We start from the raw sequence: 22,151 nt of genomic DNA on the forward strand, positions 1-22,151 counted from the left end.
AATGACAGGTCTTCACCAAAGCTGTTCCTTCCTCTTTCTGGGCACATGACACAGTAATTTCCCAGCTTCTGTTGCAGTCAGGAAGTGATGGACCTGGCACAGAAAAGCCTCCTGCACATCATCCTCCATCCTCTGTTTTGTTAGGTAGAATGGAGATGTCCTCCAGAAAAAGTTGGGAAGCCTTGTGTTGAAGATGGCAGAGCTAAAGATGCAAGGAGTGTAAGTCCCAGAATCCTGGCTTGAATGGGAGCCTACTAAGCAGAAACACATTTTGGACTTTATGAAAATGAGATTAACGTTTTATTTTACATAAACTATTAGTTTTTTTTCCTCCTTAAACCAGATATCCTTACTTTAAGCATCGTGGAACATGGTTCTTATCAGGTCATGTCTGTAAGAGAACAGATCATAGATACCTGGAAAAGTGACACGATTGCTTTTCTTTTGTTGATAAGTTGTTCTATGGACATGATCGTTAGGTATTATCTCTCAGCTCTTTGGGACTCACCTGTTCAGCACGAATCTAATCCTCGGTAAATGTGTTTTCTTGTAATAATACCCTTATTTGTTCAATCTGCTTTCAAAGGCAGCATGCTCACAAGAGGATGTATAATATATGGTACATAATAAGGTTATTACCACCAAGCTTCCAGTGACCACTAATATCTTCTGTACTCATTAATTCATTAAACATTTTTTGAAGTCTTATGACAGGGGCTGTGCCAGAGACTGGGCTACAAAGATGTGTGATGATGCCCTCAAGGAGCTCATGGTCTACTGGGGAGGGCAGATGTAACTGCTAACTAACGTGCAAGACTGGAGCACTGAGTCCTTCTTAGGAACAGAGGGTGGCCTTGAACCACGCCTAAAACAAGGGACTCTGACAGGTTAAGTTGCCAAGTTCACATAACTTGTAACTGCCAGAGGAGTATTTGAACTTGCACTGATTTCAAAGCCACCGATATTTCAGGTGCCCCTTTGTGGGGATGGTGCCATTCATTCCCTGCTCTGGATGAGGCAACGCTGCCGAGGGTGGATGGTGCCGCTGAGCAGTTCTCAGGGTAGTTTCTGTCCAAAAGGCTGGCTTTCAAGCCTAGCTCCAACTCTGCTTTCATCCTTATCTCTCCATCCTTGAGCCATGAGGGTCATGTCTGATGGGCTGCCATATTACCTTATTGGCCAAGTTGACAGGTGCTCCCCCTTTTTCTAAGGACTCCACTTTCCTTAACCCCCAAAAGGCGGCTGCTCTGTGGTAAGGCTGAGGCTCCGGTGAAGGAAATGCGTGTGAGGGGTTGGAAATAATAGTGAACTGGAGATACTCACTCTGCCCTGACTTCCCTGTCATGCTGATTCATGAGGGACTTTTTTGCTTGTGGTCACCTATAAATAAGCAATGTCAAAAATGGTAAGGATAACTCTAGGTTCTATGAAGGTAATTTCTAAGTCCAGGGAGTAGCAACTTCCCAACACTGTCTACATCAGGGGTTTAGCATCACAAATTCTAGTTTCATTTACAAGCAGGCAGGAAAGCGCAAGGAGGAAACAAACCTCGGGCAGGCTTTGACTTCTCTGCCCCTCAAGATTGCACATGAGCACAGGTCTTAAAACGGTGAATAAATGATCACACCCATTGCAAGACAAAAGCTTTAAATTATGAGTAACTCTGCTTTAACACCCTGTTACTTCTTTCCTTATGGGCAAGGACCTGCCTTGAATAAAGAAACAAATTCCTCTATTCACAGAAATAGAGTGGAAGCTAATGTCCGGTTTAAAAAATGAGAATTTAGGAGAGGCATGAGAAGAGCAGTTGAGACCTTCAGTAGCCATCGCAGGAGAGTCTAAGTAGGGCTGACGTGGAAATAACCGCCAATGTTCCCTGGATGGTTCTTGTGCTAAGGGCTTCATATGTGTTATTCCTCACAAAAGCCTGATGAGTTCTTCTCTTACTGTAAAAGGGGAAGCTGAGGCTTAGAGAGGTCACGCAGCTGGAACATGGAGAAGGGGACAGTGGAGCCAGGCAGCAGCCCTTGAAGTTCCCACTTCTATCACTGTGCTCTCCTACAGTTCAGTGATGGCACCTCTCGTCTCAGTCTTGGCATGTGCATCAACTGGGGCACTGGGGCTTCTGAACAGTGCTGATGGCTGGTTGACGGGCTTCCGAGATCTGCATGCTGTTGAAGAGTGATCTGAAGTTAGACATGGTGGGAATGCTGTAGCTGAAGGCTGGCTGACTAATCAACATGGAAGGTCTTCAAAGGAAGTGAGATCGCGCAGCCTCAGCCTTGCCTCAGCCTCCGTAATGGACTCCTGCTTCTGAATCCCAGGAACCAAACTCACAAGATGCTAACGTAGAGAACGCAAACTTACTAATTTGCAAGGGCAAGATATACCCTTCCAGTTAGTGACCAGAATATTCACTGTTCAGAGAAGTCTCTCCTAAGAATCAAGGTTCACAGAAACCTCCTTAGTCACCATAACTGCATTTGAGGAATTTAAATGAGAATAAAGAGGAAGGATGGCACTAATGTTTGGAACCACAGGAGTGCAGCCAGAACTATAAAACCACAGAGGCATCCACAACCAGCTAGTTCAGAAACCGACACAAAGGAGTGCTGCAGCTCAGGACGACCAGGGGTACACGCAGGCCAGTCAAGGAGATGTATACAGCTGATCCTCGTGCATCTCGAGCATTCTGAAAGATCTCCAACAGAAACTCCTTCAGTCTCATCACAGTAATTTCTCTTGAGATGTATGGTGAATGAGATAATCTTGTACTAAGAAACAGACCATCGACTGTAAACTATTGGCAGTCAGATGGATATACTGCTAGCAATCCAGGGCCACTACTGCTAAAACAAAAGGAACATTTGGAGAGAAGATCCTGTGAAGAGTGAAGCCCTTTGACTAAGAATTCTTTGGGGACCTAGAACACTCAATGATAGACGGCTACAGAAACTATTTCAGAAGAGATAAAAAAAAATCCCCCCAGCCCCGCAGACACTGCGAAATATCTACTTGTTAAGTATCAAATCTAGGCCTAGCCTATATTTAAGTCACATTTTCAAAAAGCTGCTCAAAACCCCATGCTTCGGTGATATTTGCACATAATCCAAGACACTGTACTGTGGCATTCCTCACTGGTACTTAGAACACAAGTGAAGGATTCCTGATAAACTAAGCATCTTCCTACTTGAAATCCACAGAGACAATTTACTAAGTTGGTTCTAGTCAACAAGTAGGGACTCAATTTTATTCTTCAAAGAGAATTAGCACAAGAACTAAACAATCTGAGTGTTCCTGAAAAGGAACCTGCTGCTCTTTTATTCTACCTGAATTAAAGCAAGGAGGAATCACAGCAGAGTTCACGGGAGTCGCAGAAACCATGACGAACCAGACCCATGAGATCAATGCTGTGAACACACGGAGATCATAGACAATCAATCAGTGCTATAGTTTGGTTTTACATCTTTAAAACATACCTTTTTATTTCTTTCAGCACAGAAAATAATTTACTCAGAAAAGTAACATCCAATTACAGAACTCTAATAAAAAAATTTAAAAATAAACAATAGCGCTATTTTATAATCCTGATTTTACAGAGAAATAAAGCTTTCTGGCATATAATATTCTATCAAAATGGAAAGCTTAATCAGTTTGCTTTGCTTTTCACAAAAGAAATAAGCATTCACACTATCAGCCTTGCGAAATCAATTTGGTGACAAGAAAAATTCGATGGAAAACACAATCAGTGGAAAAATGGGATCTGGTGCCATCTACTGAGTGGCAATGGTAATGTGACCTTGTGTATTAGGCATCAGATAGTTAGGTAACACTATAATTTTAGCTACACGCAACTCAACAGGTACACATGTGGTCAAGGTCTGAAAGCATTACATGCAAAAATGAAAACAAAAGCTGTTATGATTGAGGAATGATGGATCTCTTTTCTCTTTACATGCCATCCTCCCTTTTAAAGGAAAAAAAATCAAGAAGATAGTTAAAAATGAATACTGAACACGAGGGATACTGACGAGAGGAAGACTTGGCAAACTAAGGAAAGGAAAAGTTCCATGACTAAGAGTTCCATGAGTAAGGGTGTCTTACTCATGGGGAGGCTGGTGGAAGGCAGTTAGGTCTGTGGGTATTTATGGTAGATCAGAACTAAGGATTTAACTTTTTGTCCTACTATTTACATAAAAAGCTGGTTTATTTGAAAAAATTATTAACCCAGACTGCCAATAAAGTGGCACTTAGGAAACATAAGGATAACTGATGCCCACACTGACCAACTGGAGGCACAAGAAACCCTGAAGGGCTCTTCTGTTAGCAAAGAAAAGTTGGTTTTTGTTTGGTTGAGTTTGCTCAGATAGACCTCCTCAATCCCAGCCATGCTGAGAGCATTCGGTAAGAGCGGGGCCACAATCCCAACAGTCTTGGAAAGGCAGACTTCCTGCAACATTTTCAGGGACTGGCAACTGGTTCACTTTTTTTGGTAGTAGCTTTTGAGAATGTCACTTTCCTGTAAGGCCAAGGTGCCCTGAGTACTAAGAGCATGCCAAACACGTTTGTGGTTTTCCTTTGCTTACAACACTTCTCACAAACTGTAATTTGTTTCTCAGCTGTCCCCCAAGAGGGCAGGGGCCTTGTCTATTCTGTTCATTACCACATACCCAGCATGTAATTAAGTCTGGCACGTGTAAGTGCTCAATAAATGTCAGTCAGTTGAGTGAATAAATGGATGACTGAATGACTGAATGAATCCCATACAGTCCAACTGACCTGGGGGGAAAAGAGGGAAAAAAAAACCCCTCATGAAAGTGAAGAAAACGATGGAAAGGTAGATAAGTAACAGTTTCATCAATTGGGGGCAGACTTGATGCCAAAAAAACTGCCATCATTCAACAACTGGCGATATCTGTTTAGAGATTCAAAATACCTGAAAGATTTTAACTGAAAATTAATATATAAACGAAGTGTTCTCTGGAAGACTCATTTACAAATAAATTAATGAAAACTCTGTTACTACATCAAGATGCAGGAGGAGCCTAGTGTTCTGTTGTTTTAAGACGGAGAGGACTCTGTGGAATACACCAGGTGAATGTCTAGAGCCCCATAGAGGGAGCGTAGCGCGTCGAAGACTTTTTCTTGAATGGTGTCAACTTGCTCAGAAGGACAGTAATCATCCAGACTTGACCTGGAACCAAGAAGAAAAAGAAAAATACACATAAAATAGGATGACATCATACTGAGCAGTGAGGAAAAGCCTGTAAGTCTTGATTTCAATATAACATAAAAATGAAGGTGTGTTGAATTTTGGAATTCAACTGTTACTACAGTTGAAGGCTACGACTAAATGTTTACTCTATGTCAGGCACATGACATGAATTAGGTTCCTATGAAATAGGTACATTTACCATCCCTTTAGATGAATCTGAAACAGAGAAAGATTCATCTGCATAGGTCACAGAGTTAGTAAGAAGTGCTGGTGACAGGATTTGAGACCACAGGATGTCTTCAAAGCTCTAGTGCTTAATCAGCAGATGGCTGAATCCCTGGAAGGGAGATGTTGCTTGGGAACACTGAGGCTTATTATCTTAGTGACTAGGCATCTTTCTTCTATTTTTCATACGTGTACAGTAGGGCTAGACATTACTAGGACAGAGGCTTTCCAACTGATAAAAGGGTTCTGCTGCTAAAAACAATGTGTTAACTACACAAGTGTACAGGATCATCCAAAACGAAACGTGGAAATGTGCTGGTATTGGGATTAGTTTCCTACGCAGTGTTAAGGAAAGAAGAGTAAAGCAGGATGGAGCAGGAATCTGTATTTTGAGAGTCTTTCTAGAATCCCCAAATACAACTTGAGTGGCACCAGGCAGTTACAATGTCACTGGCAATTAACAGGTGGATTAAGATCTGAAATGATTTGATCAGTATCTCCTGGTTCTGGACTCGGGGGAGGAAAGCCATTTGGAAGATGGGTTGGAAAGAGGGGCATAGAAACCTTTATAGAAGGGAAGGGAATTAGTTATCTAGCTCACTCCTTATCACAAGTATTTTAGACAAAGAAATAACCTGTAAAACTTCTGATGAACTCATTCCATTCCCTGGTGATCAGGTTATTTTTGAGCCTTGATGTAAACATTCAACACACAATAAATGGTATAGAGCAATGTTAAATTATTAAATACTGTCTAACATAGACACACAGATAAAGATCTACTTTAAAGAATCAGAAGAAAAAGCTTAATTTATAAGCCTTAACAAATAAAGGGTACTTCAATGCTTTCAAAAAGATTTCTGGCTTAAGACACCATTAGAGTGGTTCTTGATGGGAACTACCCCCAAAAGCGAGTTTTGGAAATCTGTAGATACATTTTTGATTGTCATAAAGACAACTAGGAGGCCAGGGCAAGAGGGCAGGGCTGCTATAATGCTTGCAATATGCAGGATAGTCCTGAAATATGAATAAGAATAATTGTCCTGTGTCCTGCATACTTTCCAAAGCCCATGGGGCACTCACATCAGTAAAAAACCTGTTTTTCATCTTTTGAGTCTAGAATTTAATACTCTTCTACATATGAACAAAGTATTTTTAAAAATGGATTGAAGAATTAAAAATAGGTTAAATATTCTAGGAATGCAATTACTCTGTGAATTGAGCAAGGATGGACTTTAAGTTCAGAACCTTACCATGAGGTTGTTATGACCAGAAAAACCATGTTCCTATGGCAGGGCTGCTCATGGTATTTGGTCAATACGACACATGAGTGTCTGTCTGCATTTGTAACTGTTACATTCAGTGACTTTCTGTAAAGATGCAAGTCTACTGTGGCATTTTAATACATCATTACCATCATGCATCACTTAATGATGAGAATACATTCTGGTAAATGTGTTGGTAGGCAACTTCGTTGTTGTGCAAACATCAAAGAGTATACTTACACAAACCTAGATGGCACAGGCTACTACACACCTAGGCTTCATGGTACTAAATCTTATAACACTAAAGATTACTATGACTATATGGTATACTATAAAGATTACCATATACTACACAGTACTAAATCTTGTGGGACCACTGTCATATATGGGGTCCATCATGGACTGAAATGCCATTATGTGGCACGTGACTGTACTTTATTGTCAATTACGTTCATTTCTCCTTTATGTTACAATTTCTTTTGTGTGTACACATATATAAATGCATATTTAAATTATGTGTATATGGGTGCCGTCCGGGTGGCGCAGCGGTTAAGTTTGCATGTTCCGCTTCGGCAGCCTGGTTCAGATCCTGGGTGCGGACATGGCACCACTTGGCAAGCCATGCTGTGGGAGGCATCCCATACATAGAGGAAGATGGGCATGGATGTTAGCTTAGGGCCAGTCTTCCTCTGCAAAAAGAGGAGGATTGGCAGCAGATGTTAGCTCAGGGCTAATCTTTCTCAAAAAAAAAAAAAAAAATTATGTGTATAGGAGGGTTATTGCTGTAGACTAAATGTCTGTGTCCCTCAAAATTCATATATTGAAACCCAATCCCCAATGTGATCATATTTGAAGATGAGGCCTTTGGGAGGTGACTAGGTCACCAGGGTGGACTCCTCAGGAATGAGATTAGTGCCTCTATAAAAGAGGCCCCAGAGAGCTCCTTCATCCCTTCGTCCATGTGAGGTTACAGGGAGAAGACAGCTGTCTATGAGCCAGGAAGCAGGTCCTCACCAGACACTGAATCTGCTGGTGCCTTCATCTTGGACTTCCCAGCCTCCAGGACTGTGAGAAATCAATTTTCGTTGTTTATAAGCCACCTGGTTTGGTACTTTTTGTTATTGCAGCCCAAATGGACTAAGACAATTATATTATCTATATGTTATGTGTAATATCTATATGTATTTAAATTATGTGTGTATTTAGGTCAGATTGTCTATGAATTTCATTTCAGGATGGTAAAGGGATGTGACAAAATATTTGTCATAAAATATATAAATCTTATTTGCCTGAGTATTTAAAGTAATTATTTTAGGACCTCACAGTTCTATACAAAACAAGCCCAAAGACTGAAAAGAAAGTTTTCTTAGATTGTTGTCACATTTCAAGCACATTAGTATGTTCAAATTTAAAACACGGCAGCAGTTCACCATTTATTTGTAGGACACAGAAATGGAATTCTTCTATCGACAAATTCGAAGACAAGATAAGAAGCACTCTATGTTGTTTGCTGATCATCACAAACAGAGAAGAGAAAATACACCATCTGAATTTTGAGCCGAGTAGGTAAAAAATGGTAAGAATTACTGTATTAGTAATCATTAGACTCATCTATGGAGATTGTATTAATTTCCTACTGCTGCCGTAACAAATTACACAAATTTAGTGGCTTAAAGCAACACATATTTATTATCTTACAGTCCTGTGGGAGGTCAGAAGTCCTCAAATAAAGGTGCTGGCAGGGCTGCATTTCTTCTCTAGGCTCTAGGGGAGAATCTGTTCTTTGCTTTCCCAGCTTCTAGAGGCTGCTTGCATTCCTTAAGTTGTGGCCCCCTCCTCCATCTTCAAAGCTAGCAGCCCAGTATCTCCCAATCTCTCTGATTCCGACCCTCCGGCCTTCCTTGTATAAGGACCCTTGTGATTACACGGGGTCCACCCAGATAATCCAGGATAATCTCCTCATTTCAAGATCCTTGAGTCAATTACATCTGCAGTCCCCTTGGCCATATAAGGCAACCTAGTCACAGGTTCTGGAGACGAGGACAGGGACGTCCTTGGTGGGCCATTATACAGGCTACCACACTTACCTTGCAATTGTCACAAGAGTAGGTTTTGGTAAATTTTTCAGTAAATAATATACAGACTGAATAAGATACTCAATTTCTTGTTCTGTGCTGATATGGTGAGGAAGTTCTGAATAATCACAGGTTAGACCAGCCTGGTGAACCTGAAAGCAAGATAATTACAAATTACACCGTAAGGCTTTGCTGTTTTTAGAAGACTCTTTAACCATTAATTCCTTGCTGACAAATCTTTTAATATTTTGTGGACCGGGATTGTTTTTTCCTCAACAGTTTCCACTCAAGAGAAGTTATCTATTCTCTGAAGTTTTAGAAGAACTGGCCTGTACACCTGTTTGGGCCTAATGCTTTTTCTAGGAATAATTCTTAAACTATTTCTTTAATTTATTTTGTGATTTTGGATTCATTCAGTTTCTGTCTTTGAGTGTAATTTGTTAACTCACATTTTCTAGCAAATTATCTATGTCACTTAGATTCTAAAAGCTGATATAAAACTGTACATAATAGTCTCACCTTTTCTTTCAACACATTATTTTGCTTACTTTTTAAATCCATGCACCTAGCACTCCATTCAAAGCTTCAAGAGGATACAAGACAGTCTTCCTCCTACTCTATTTAACCTGTTACTAGGGTGTCTTGTGTATCCCCTGTGTAACCACACACTACTGATATCTACATAAGTAGTTTAAATGTAAATGGCCGGTGTTCCAGTCTTAGCACTAAACGAAATATGCCTGAAAGGTAGATGTGGCGCGCAGGCTGACATTTTACAGCCTCTGCTTTAAAGTTTTGAAAACTGGAACTCAAGTATGTCATAGTTTGCCTAGTGTACATAAGAGCAAAACATGGAAAAAACCACCAATCTGCTATTTTATTGGAGGTTCTGGGTATACATCAAAGATTTAACTGGGAACAATCAATCAAGGCAGTAAAATGACAGATTCTGCATGTTCTTTTCTACTAAAATGATCAAAACACTTGGTGTTCTAACACTGTAGCTATAGGCACATCATATTTGATTACAGAACCTGTGACTGAGCCCACACCATCCCTTCTCTCAACAATGTACAACCCCCTCCCAATCACCAGAAAATCCAGATGCAACGTAATGATTAAAGTAGACCTGCATGAAGACACATTCGATACTGTCACGTGAGCTCTAAGCATTTTAAAATCCTAAGTGTCTTCTATCATTCTTAATAATTGCCATTAAAAAAATGAGTGGGTCTTGGATTAGCTCTGGTTTAACCAAAATATTCTTTTGCTGGTATTTTTTATTCTTAGAACGTTAGCATTAAATCAGTATGTAAACTTCAGTTCAGGTAAGCTGGTTTGATTGCATACCACGACTAAATAAAACATTAAAGCAAAAACACAATTTATTGAAGTAAAAGGAGCATCAGAAGTAGAAGGAGCAGACGACTTGGAGGTCTCAGCTCTGGCACAAAATCTGGGAAAAGGCACTTGCACTTCAAATGGGAAAATCTGTGCTTCAAAGACTGCAAAATGATATAAAAATAAAAGAAACGATCACTAAAGGCATCCTCTTTTGCCACAGCTTTCCGATCACTGTTTGCAAACACAGCAGGTACACGGCTAATACACTTAAGATACTTGCCACAGCGCCTGCTTTTGTCTTTCTGTTTGGTTTTTCAGAAAAATTCTCAGAAAGAGAGGAAAGAAAGGAGAAAGGAGTAGAAAATAGAATCAATAAAGAAGGGACAACTTCAGAAATTGTACACTTTCTTTTCTCTGGCAAGGAGAGATCTGACCATAGGAAAAAAAACACACGGCACTTCCCCTTCATACATAAAATTGGGAAAAGCATGTTTTTCCTGGAAAACTTCTCCAGTGCTCTGGCTTCTAAAAAGTATGTATTTTTTCAATCTTCTTCTCCTCCTTCTTATTTAAAAAATAATTCATTTGCACTTATCAGGAATACAAATAAAAGTGAGTCACTTTAACAGAAAGAACATTTTTCTACCCAGAAAAATGCCTTTCTAAAGGGTCAATTTTATATTTCAATATAAATTATTTACCATTTCATAGTCTGGTACTTCTGTCCGTTTTTTCAAACTCTGTACAAGTGGAACTAGTGATTCCATTCTGGAAAAGAGCCACCCCTCAATTAAACATCACACCACCTCAACTAAAATTACAGTAGCAAATGATACATTACAGTTAAAATTTACCCGTAACAGTATGTTTCATATGATGCCTGGGAAATGAAAGATAAAGCTATTCAAATATCATCTTAAAATACCACACCAAGAAATGAATGTTCCCTGCTGTTTTCTTACCTAAAAGATTACAGATTGTGTTAAAGATTGAAAATTAGCACTCAAGAAACAGATTTTCCTCTTCTTTAAAAATCATTTTGATTGGCAAGAAAACTGAGTGCCTTTAGTACACTGTGATGAAAAAGATAGTTTCCTGAAACTTTAAGAAAAAATTAAGCACATATATTTATTGATATGTATAATTATAAGCGGAAAAGTTCTATGCCATCTGATATAGGAACAGTGGTGCTTTGAAGTTATCTAATTTAGGTGGAACTCTTTGGAAGTCCTGACTAATTAATGTTTCTAGTATTTTAATGCCTCCTCCCCCAGTATCTACTCATCTTCTGGGAGGGAAAGGAAAAGGGAGGCCTAGAGGCCCGTCTCTCCACTCATCCTGTTACTTCTACGTTTTCACTGATGATCCTTTCTGGGCTTCTGGACCCTAAGCACCCACTTCCTCTACTTGCAGGAGTAGCGAAGACTCTTTCAGGCTGAGAGTCTGGCCCTTTAGGGGCAAGGGAAGTTTGGGGAGACTTTTCTTGCTCCAACTTGTCCTTCATTTTATTTTTTCTCCCAACTCCAATCACACTCTAAACTCATCATTGTTGTAGTCTCCTTGTTTCTTCAAGTCTGTGACAGAACTCCCTGCAGGTGATGAAGAGCTAACTGGGCATGCTCGGCAGGCACGGTGGGTTTCAGCGGAAGGTAGCCCCCATTTATGGGCTAGATTGAGGATTCTAAGATTTTCTGGCTATTATTTTGGTTTTAAGTTTTAAACTTTGCTCAAGACATCACAAAAATCACAAAATAGTAGATACTCTTCAGTATTTCTAGGAAGAATCATATTCTGCGACTTATTTCTACATCTCCCTCTCCCATCATGATTTCAAAAGAAGGGAATCATTTTTAGAACTAGCTCCCTATACTCAAGAGAAAAAGCATTAACTGATGTTAAAATGCCTGGTCAATATTTACTGATGTGATTAGAACCATTATGGTTTATTCTTCCACACCACTGCTTTCCTTAGTGATAAAGTTTTATGGTATTTATATTTCAGGGACATTTTTGAATATTTTATTTTTAAGTGAAAATTACACCGAATATTTTGAGTAGGTAATACATACACATAGCGAAAGATGATGTTTCTCCCTCATATACTTCATCTTTTAGCTATACAATTTCTCTCTTTTGAGGCAAATCTCTGGTCCAGTTTCTTCTGTATTCTAGAGATCTGATGAATTATTTTCAATAACAACTGTGACATAGCAAATCTTAGTGGCTCAAAGTACTATCATTCTAACTCTCTGTTTTATGTTGCTATCTTTGACTGATTTTTTATATTTACACTGTGGAGAATAATCTCAGTTAGTTTGTGGGAGATCAATTTGAAAATAAGCTAGTTCTGGTCTTCCTATTCTCACGGGCACAAAAAGTTTGTATCTGGTAGTTTTATTTTCGTGTTCTTGCTTTTTGAGTTTACACCATTTAAAGAATTTATTTCAGAGAAGAGAAAAGTAACTATATTATTTATGTCAATATTCTTTCAAACTAGGGTTAATACTAAAGGCATTCTTTACCCCACCCCCCAAATCAACAGATGATCACTCCAAAAGAACTTTTCTCCCCATACTTTCAAGGTAATGTTAACACAGAGAGAATCGGCCAAATAAATGACCTAATGAAGAAAGAATTCAGTTTTCAAATCTTGCTCCCTTATGCCACAGGCAGCTTGAAAATAAACTCTTCTACTTGTACTTGGGCTATCCTTAAAAGGAGGCAGGTTTTCACACTATAATTTCCCTGTCTAGTAATTTACTTTTCTATTGATAGTGGTTCTAAGGAATAAGTGAGAAAATGCAAGGAAAAATCTTAGAATTATACTGGGCACAAAGAAAACACTCAATAAATGCTAACTGTTGTTACTAAATTTGTCTTGAAATTTAATAATTTTTAAAAAGTAATTTATCTAGAAAATTTAGCAGTATAACTAGAACTGAAATGTAGTAAAGTTGGGGGAAAAAAATGTTTGAGGGTCTTACCCAGGGTTGGAAGCCCATTTCTGTACAGTTTCTTCATCATCACCATCACACAAATCAGCAAAAGCAGCTTCTAAATCTTCTAACTGATGAATTCGAGTATCAACACAATCTACCAAATCTTCCTTTAAACACATCAAAAAGCCGAGAATACACAGTTACTCTTTAAAAGAATAAGTAAAATCCCATTACAATAAAAATCTCAGTTCAATTAGTTAAAACATGACTTTCAAGTACTAACCATGGGCTTCCCCAATAAACACACTCAAACAAAGATTTTCGACAGTTGTTTGAGAGCATTCTAATAAGCTGTAAGAGATTATTAGATATGTGATAAATAGACAAAACACAAAAAAACAAATAGAGAATACCTCTGTCAGGTTGGTACCGGGCTTTTTAAATTGGTACAGCTCTTGTAAGATTTTGTACTCCTCCTGGAAAACAAAACAAAAATCCATCTACTGGAAAAAAAATTAATTTTTGCAATAATATAGTTTAAGTGGAAAATGGCTGTGATACAAGGAGAATTTCTTAGATAATCATTTAAAGGTTAGACTAGGAAAATCTGGTAAAATGTATAATCCAGATTTCATTGTAAACATTATATTTCACCACGATAACTCTATCCATCTGGACAAGACAGGAATGTACAACAACTGCTTTGGAAGAAGACTTGATGGCTAATTTGTAATGAGATGAAAATACTTCTAATAATATTCCACTCTACAAATGAATACATCCTAGGATCTAAACAGACTTTAGTATTAATAGGAAATATACATATCTTTAATAACAACAACAACAAAACTCTCCGTGTTCCCTCTGCAGCTCTTTCTCTGCCCCAGAAGAGAACTCTGGAGTTCAAAGGCAACAGTGGAGGAGGATGCAACAGAAGAAGGATGCTGCTACGCTCAGACTGTGCAGGATTGAGCACAGCCAGATTGCCCCATTATAGGTGGGTATATCCGGCCCCAATAATCCTATTTAGGAGATTGTCAGGAAGAGGTTATATGTAAAAGCTAAAGTTCATTAAGAGCAATGTTGTGGCACTATCTTCATCTTAAAAGTCCTGTGAGCTGGGTATGATTATTATTTCAATTTTATACACGAAGAAACTATGGATCAGAAAGGTTAAGTAACTTGCCCAGATCATATGGCTAATAGGCAGAAGTAACAGAACTTAACTCTCTCTGACGTCTGAACCTGCTCTTAAAAGGTAAACAACTGACTTTATTAAAAAAAAGGCTATTAAATTACACGCTCTTTTCAAAAAGTTCCATAGTACCAAAGAGTATAAAGGATACAGAAATCTCCATTTCCCCAGTTTCCTGATAGCACTGGAAAAGGAGTAACTGCCTTTAAGTTTCTATGTAAACTTATATAAATTTTTCATTACAAATATTTGGTATGTCTGTAGGATAAATTTTCCTAAAGTGAGGTCCTTCGGCCAGGTATACCCATACTTCAAGTTGTCTAAAAATGTCTAAGGTCATTTCATAATTCTGAGAGATGGTGCTTAGTCACAGGCTTTACATGCAACAGCAGAAAAGAAACAGAGCAATTCTTCCCACTTCTTTGCAAGTTGGGAGAGCACTATAGGTCCCCCATTCTTGTTGCAGATTACACTAAATCCTCAAATCTCACTATTTTTAATCAGTACCTACTAGAGCTCTTTGATAATTTAGATAAATCATGATGGCTTCTGACACATATACAGAATAAGGATCGTAAAGTGCAACATCATCATTATAAATCAAATACTGAACTCATGTCGAAAAAAGACAGTTAATTTGAATTCCAGAAAGAACAGACCAGGAATAATCTCCCAAATGTTCAAGTTAAGCAGTTACATGTGCCCATAAAATGCACCTACGAATGCTCACTTGGATTGTAAGTTTATCAGTTTCTTAAATGCATAGTTCTGTCTCAGATCTGTGCATACTAATAGTGTCTTGTGATCTGCATTTAAGATCTGATGAGTTACCATAACGATCACAGGCCGGAATCATTAGCTACAAGTAGTCCATGTGTAATCAGGCCCCTCACTGTTCAGTGCAAAATTTGTAACACAGGGTTTTACATACACAGACTATCTCTGGAAAGATGCACTAAAAAACTGGACCTGATATTTGTATCTGAGGTAAGAAACTAGGGAATAGGGGTGTGGGAAGAGAGGCACATTGTTTAGTGTATACACTTTCTTGTTCTATATGATTTTACCTTTTGCAATAACCCATGTACACATTACTCCAATTAAGAAATGCAAAATAACGAATATTATCTAGAGCAGGGATCAGAAACCCATGGCCTACAACCTGTTTTTGTATGGCCCTCAAGTTAAGGATGGTGTCACAGTTTTAAAGGATTTAAAACAACAACGAAGAATATGTGACAGACACCATATGGGGTCCCCCAAAAGTAATTACTATCTGGCTGTTGGCAGGAAGTTTACTTATCTCTGATCTAGAGGAATGTCACAGAACTCTCAAGATCTACATTTAAAAAATACCACATTTACCTGAGTGAACATTTCTTTGAAGGGATTCTTGACTGAAAAAAAATCTAAGTCAATATCTAAAACAAATGCATCCCCTTTCTTCAAAATTTCCAGAATTTCCCCAGTGCTGACTGTAGTCTGGCATTCCTGGCTTTCAGAAGAACACGATGGTTCTAGGCAAGTTTGGCTCCTTCTCTGTGTCTCTGTGTCCTTTTCCCGTCCTTCTGAATAAGAGTCACAGTTAGTAGAGGCAGTGCTTTCTATGTCTTCCATTGCTAACTTGGGCTTCTTAGCAGAAGACACTGCATTATTTTCTTCTTGATTGTTACAGAGTTTATAAGGTTCTACCATAATTACATCCAATTGTAAAGGTTTTTGGTTCTCTAGCTGGTCTTCAGTTACATAAAGACCATCACTTAGGAAGTAATGATCTGTACTTGTAACCCTGGATCAGAGGAAAAAACTATTTTAAAGACGAAAACACAAATTAACTGACATTTCACATAGCATTTCCATAGCATTGCAGAAATTTAAGAAAGGACATATTTGATAAAAACTGAGAGCTAGCTCTAATATTTGTATTTTTTGTTCTTCTGTAGAAATAGTGTTCCCTCAATTTTTAGCTGGGGACACAACTGCCCAAAGTAAAGACTGTATTTCATAGTCTATCTTGCAGCTAGGTGTGGCCACGTGACTAAGCTCTGGCCAAAGGCCGGGAATGGAAGAGAAGTGTACACACTCTTGCTCTCCCCTACCACTGACTGGCATATGAACATGGAAGTGGCAAGCCCACCCTGGACCATGAGGACAAAGGCAATACTCTTTGGAGACAGTGGAGCAAAAAGATAGACGGAACTGGGGTTCCCCCAACTGCAGAGCTGCCACACGGGCCCTGCACGGTGTGTGGTGAAATACACTTAAATATGAGAAAGTAACAAGCAATCCTGTTTACGCCAGTGCTTTGGATCTCTCTCATACCAGCGGAAACTTTATCAAAAAAATCACCTGAGAAAAATTATATCTGGAAATAATTTATCTTAATAGCAGCTCCCTCTGACATATTTCAAACTTGATTAAAATTTATAGAAACATATTTTAATATGAAAAGCAACTTAAAAAAATCTCGTACATGTGCAGAATGCATTTCACAGTCGCAGACTTCTGAGTTTATGTATCAGTACGTTCTTAGCTTTTCAACTATATTATGCCTTGGTAAGTACTTTGAATAGCAAAACCAAATGCTTCTTCCAGAGGCAGGCTCTATCCAACTAAAATAATGGTTAATATTTATTTCCAGTCCACCCTCCTCCAGCATATACAGCCTTAAAGTTAAAATTTTCCAAAAAAGATTAATGACACAATAAAACTAACGTCCAGGCTTATTAAAAACCATACCATCCTAAGAAAGACAAAGGCTGCATCCCCAACCTAAATCTGTATTCTTTAATAATGGATGTTTTACTTTGTTCATATCCATACAAAGACACATATACATATCAGACCGCATACCTGTGTGTATGAGTGTCTCTTGCAAAGTTTTACTTCCAAGACTAACTAAAATCATGAGATAATCAAAATCTTAATATTGTTATTACACATTGAGTTTCAATGTCTGTTTCAGATTGCCCAATATTATTTGATTTTGCAGAAACCTACTACAGGTTACATTAGGCCTACTCACTGAAGTACTCAATAAAAACTCTGACACTCTTTCACATATACCAGTATTATGAATAACATCTATTAACATTTATTAGAGCCCTATTATTTATTCCACACTATATCCTCAATAAATACAATCATCAGGTATACAAAACAAAGTTATTTGTGCAATTGATATGAACATACAGCGAAAGTTAATTGAATCATTAAGGATAAATCAGAAATAAAAAGTATCATTTTCATGAGAAAGATTGTATTTCATTTTCCCTGTATTACCATTTCATCCCACTATCCTTCACGTTCTAGAAAGTTTTGGTTCGACTGCTTAAAACATTCATCTCATCACAAGAGAATTTAGAAAGACAAAAACATTCTGATATTTCTAAAGATATTGTAGAATCACCAGTTACACAAAACATTGGTTAATTAACTTATCCAACAAAAATAGTTTCACATGTAACTCAAGTCAGAGGATGCTGTAATTTAATTTAAATTAAGTAATTATCTAAAGCTAATCATACTAATAAAATTAAAACCCCAAATCTATTTTTCAGCCATTGGATTTATTAAAAAATCAAAGTGAGATAAATTTGCTTTTTCTCAGCTAATTATTAAATTCAGCAGACAATAGTTACGTTGAAAGAAAATAAGAAAATATATTATTAAATCTATAATCTATAAGGTACTTAAATGAATTAATGGAATTAGTCATCAGTGGAGCCAGAATACCAAAGAGTGAAGATCATGTTTTTCAAAAACCAATTTGACTAGCAACAAACACAAATGGTTTGTGAAGGTCAAGAGATGTGAGAACTCATTCTTGGTGTTTTGAGAACTCTTTTTGGAAGAGCTGAGGCTTTATGTGACACCATTTGTGTGTAGAGATACTTATGTTATTACAGGGATCCAAAATAAGATAGAAGCAGCATTCAACTCTTGTCGTAGTCATAAATGTGAGGAAATTACCTAATGGTTGTGGTAGAAGTGTCTTTGCCCACTAAAAAGTGATGTCTGCCCTCTCTGATTTGCTGAGCCCATGTGGGATGAAGCCATATTACATGAGAAAAATGGCCAGCATAAACTGCAGGTATAATCCAATTCTCAATACTTAATTCTCTGGAAAAGAAAGAGAGAGAAAGCATAGAAACTGTTAGTGAGTGTTTTTCTCCAAATGTAATTTCAACCACAACAATATTTTAAGTGTGGTCTGAGGACACCTGGGGGGGTTCCTGAGACCTCTTCAGGGTGATCGCTAGTTCAAAACAATTTTCCTAATAACACTAAGGCATTAGTTCCCTTTTTTATTGTATTCACATTTGCACTGATGGTGCAAAGCAATGGCGGGTTGACGTCCTAACATTAGTCAAGGCAATGGCACCAAACTCTATTAGTAGTCACTGTATTCTTCACTACCAAGCACTAGCGCCCCCTGCCAAACCAGTTTCATATAACAATGTCCTTTATGACTTTATTAAACCTTGATCCTGAGCATACATTTTCAAATATTCTGTGTGGCAAAATGAGAAGTTCACAGAAAGCACTTCTGCTACATACTTTGAAGTACAATGGTCGTCTCAAGGAAAAGCACTTGAGACTAAACTGCAAGCTGAACACTGTTTTCCTTGAAAGAAAAACTGATAAACCATGGTTATTCTGACTTGAGTCTGAATCATTCGATTCTACATTCCAATTAAGCTTTAAGAAACTACCACTTATTAAGCTTTGGTATAGTACTCAAGAATATTCATAATTATCTGAAAAGGCTATGAAAACACTCTTCCTGAATTTTCTTCATATACTTCCACCAAAACAATATACGGCAACAGACTGAATGCAGAAGTTGATATGAGAATCCAGCAGTCTTCTATAAAGGCAAATATTAAAGAGATCTGCAAAAATTTAAACCCTGTTACTCTTCTCACTAAATTTTTCTTGCTTTAGAAAATATATTTTTCATAAAAATATCTTTTTTATGCTAACAAATATAAAGGCCTTTTATTATTTTGAAGTGAATTAGTATTTTAAACATTTCTCAGTTTTAATTTCAAATACGGTAACTATCAATAGATATAACCCACATTTAAAAAAAAGTTTAGAGGCCAGCCCCATGGTGTAGTGGTTAAGTCTGCATGCTCCGCTTTGGCGGCCCGGGGTTCGCAGGTTTGGATCCCAGGCGTAGACTGAGCACTACTCCTCAAGCCATGCTGTTGAGGCATCCCACATAAAGCAGAGGAAGACTGGCACAGATGTTAGCTCAGGGCTAATCTTCCGCACCGAAAAAAAAAGTTCAATAATTTTTAAGGGAATACAGGAATCCTGAGACTAACTGTATAGTCTGCATACCTGCTTCATAATTCTTTCTTTTCAATTTCTAAAATATAAAACCTCTAAATATAAAAGAGAGTAAGGACAATGGTAGAGGTACTACATTTCTTTAGAAATTAGTGCTCTGAATTGCAGTTTTGGAAAAAGTTAACTGAAAGAAGTGTTGTAGGCTAAAACTAATTCACATCAGCACCTATCTTTTAATTTTCTATTATAACAGGAAAATTACTGCCATGTAACTTTTTATATTGTACAAGGAAGCTACATTCTAACAATTATGTACATAAAGAGACAGTGACAGAACTTCAGGGAACTTTACTACAGAAGAGAAGCTGGTAAGTCATTATTTAGAGATACATTAGGTATGATCCTCCCTGAAGAATGGACCACAAATTCCCAATTTCACTTCCATCTCTGAAGATTCTATATAACTGAAAGTCAGTAGGATTTGTGACCTGAAAACAAAACAAATTGGGAGGTTGGAAGCACTCAATACTGGAAGGAAGGATATACAAATTGAAGATGTGCTGCCTATACAATTATTCAACTATGTGTTTCACACATATTTTCTTGCGCCTCGGTATCCAGACTTTTAAAGGGGAAAGGAAGGGAGAACTAGCTCAGATAATGCTTATAGCCTCTCTTACTTCTAAAATTCTATATTCTAAAGCAGAGGTTGGCAAACATTGGCTGGGCCCCTGTTTTTGTAAATAAAGTTTTATTGGAACACAGCCACAGTCACTTGTTTACATAGTGTCTACGGCTGCCTTCACACTACAAGAGCAGGGATAAGCAGCTGCAACAGAGACCATATGGCCAGTAAGCCTAAAATACTACCTGGCTTTTAAGAAAAAGTTTGTCGACACTTGCTCTAAATAAAATAAAAAAGGCAAAAAAACAAAAACAAAACACATGTGCTCAGCAAAGTCTATTTCCATTACTTATCATCTACTGCAAATTGTATTTCAAGCACATGAAAGAATAGGAAAACCACATATTACCCGAAAAGTGTTTCCTTATCAAACACGGTGTCCGCTGGCATATTCACAGGAATAAGGAGGTCTGGATGTGAATCAAAATGCACAAAACTTATATTACTGGCAGGAAGATGCTTTGAGCCAATGGCCCGGTAAATAAAAGGCAGGACCTGTAAAACACACATGCACACATTCCGAATTGGCACTGAAATCACGAGTGTACACTCAACCGCAGACTGAAAAACAATACTAAACATAACCGCCCGCAACTGGAAGCACACTAAGTTGTTATAAAATCTGTTCTTTGTAGATGGCTTAGATAATGATCTCAAGCTTCCTCAGAACTGCCAGCTGGCACCTCCCAAGGTGGGCAGCTCTTGCTGCCATCTTGCCCCGATCGCAAACTCAACAAAAAATGTGGGGAAACGGACAAGGACTGGCGATCCGGAAAAAACTGCCAGTTAATATACATTCTGGCATCAACGATGTTTTCAAGCCACCCTGGGTCTCCGGGCATTTTCCCTACCTTTAGGATGGTGGGGACGGGGGTGGGGTGGGGTGAGGCTAGGTGGCCTGTAAGGCACTTTGTCCTGTACAGTCTCTATAGTTCTGGGTTTAAAACCGAATTTGAAAGCACCGCCTAACCCATGCTTGCTCTCTCTCTCTCAGGTCCATACACCCTACCTTTAGATCCTGAGAAAGCCAAGCTTCCTCTCCTCTTAACTTTCTCCATCCACAAATCCGGAATCACTCTTCCTCTTTCATGTCAAGAGAACTCCCAAGGCCTATTAACGCTACTTTAAAAAAAAAAAAAGTCTTCGATTCCTGGGACCCCCTTGTAGGCTTCCAAAAGTCTAGATTAAGGCACCATTTTAGTGCCTTATAAATGCGGGGCACCGTGTTAAAAAGATCAATGTACACACCATGCACACAATAATACTCCTAACGGCCCTAACAGTGCTACCATGATTGTTCCATCTCAGACGACAGCCCACATTCGGAACCAAAGCCTCCCACCTCCGCGGCAGGGCTGTGATGGAGACGCTGGGGAGACAGCTCTGCAATCAGGCTGCTCGTGTTCGAGTCCCGACGCCACCCGTTGTTAGTCGCGGGATTTTGGCCAAACCATGTGGGTTAAACGAGTTGCTCCACACGTAGTAAGCGCCCCATAAACGTCAGCGCCTATTCTTCCAAGTTAGCCGTTGGGGTGTTTTTCCCCACGGCAATGGAACCGCGCGGATAACAAACGCTGCTTCTCTCTCTGGCCTCGGGAGACGAGGCTCCGCCGCCTCCTTGGCTCTGGCGCGGTTCTGCCCCCACGCCCGGCAGCCGCCCGCTCACCTCCTGATGGTCCTCCACCACCCACACCGGGAGCTCGGGGTAGCGCCGGAGGCGAGCGCGCTCCCCCGCCGAGTCGCTCATGTTCTAGAACCCAGCAGCGTCCAGCCAGCGGCAGCCCCACTGTCCTTCCCGGGTGGAAACGCGCGCTCACCCGGTTGCGGTTCTGGATTGGAGAATGCGGAGGGCATGGGGCGGGCGCCGGAGGGCCTGACGAGGGCGATTGGCTTAGGTGTCCATCGCTCTT

The 22,151-nt window shown here is 39.0% G+C and overlaps 1 protein-coding gene across 4 annotated transcripts; it reads right to left on the reverse strand.

Moving 5' to 3' along the window:
- Positions 1-3,453: 3,453 nt before the first annotated feature.
- On the reverse strand, positions 3,454-22,077 carry C21H5orf22 (chromosome 21 C5orf22 homolog). Of its 4 annotated transcripts, none has more exons than XR_011430183.1 (9): positions 21,908-22,077; positions 20,591-20,736; positions 18,231-18,380; positions 15,624-16,047; positions 13,477-13,539; positions 13,109-13,230; positions 10,826-10,892; positions 8,793-10,285; positions 3,454-5,194 (listed from the first exon to the last, which is right to left on the reverse strand). XR_011430183.1 is itself a non-coding variant. In XM_001500700.5 (9 exons), exons 1-9 carry the CDS (start codon positions 21,986-21,988, stop codon positions 5,062-5,064), a joined length of 1,326 nt encoding a protein of 441 aa, XP_001500750.1. In that variant the 5' UTR covers positions 21,989-22,077; the 3' UTR covers positions 3,454-5,061. The 4 variants fall into 4 exon arrangements, 3 of the variants coding, with proteins under 3 accessions (XP_001500750.1, XP_014590408.1, XP_014590409.1); XM_001500700.5 differs by having other exon boundaries at positions 8,793-8,932; XM_014734922.3 differs by having other exon boundaries at positions 8,793-8,932; positions 21,584-22,072.
- Positions 22,078-22,151: the final 74 nt, after the last annotated feature.

The sequence above is a fragment of the Equus caballus genome, chromosome 21 (genome assembly GCF_041296265.1).
Source record: "Equus caballus isolate H_3958 breed thoroughbred chromosome 21, TB-T2T, whole genome shotgun sequence".
NCBI lineage: Eukaryota > Metazoa > Chordata > Mammalia > Perissodactyla > Equidae > Equus > Equus caballus.

Coding starts and splice junctions, on each gene's coding strand:
- C21H5orf22 (XM_001500700.5), bottom strand. CDS start 21,988: ATGAGCGACTCGGCGGGGGAGCGCGCTCGCCTCCGGCGCTACCCCGAG. Junction 20,737..21,907: donor TGGTGGAGGACCATCAGGAG/GTGAGCGGGCGG, acceptor TGTGTTTTACAG/GTCCTGCCTTTTATTTACCG. Junction 13,540..15,623: donor TCAAAGAAATGTTCACTCAG/GTAAATGTGGTA, acceptor TTTGTTTTCCAG/GAGGAGTACAAAATCTTACA.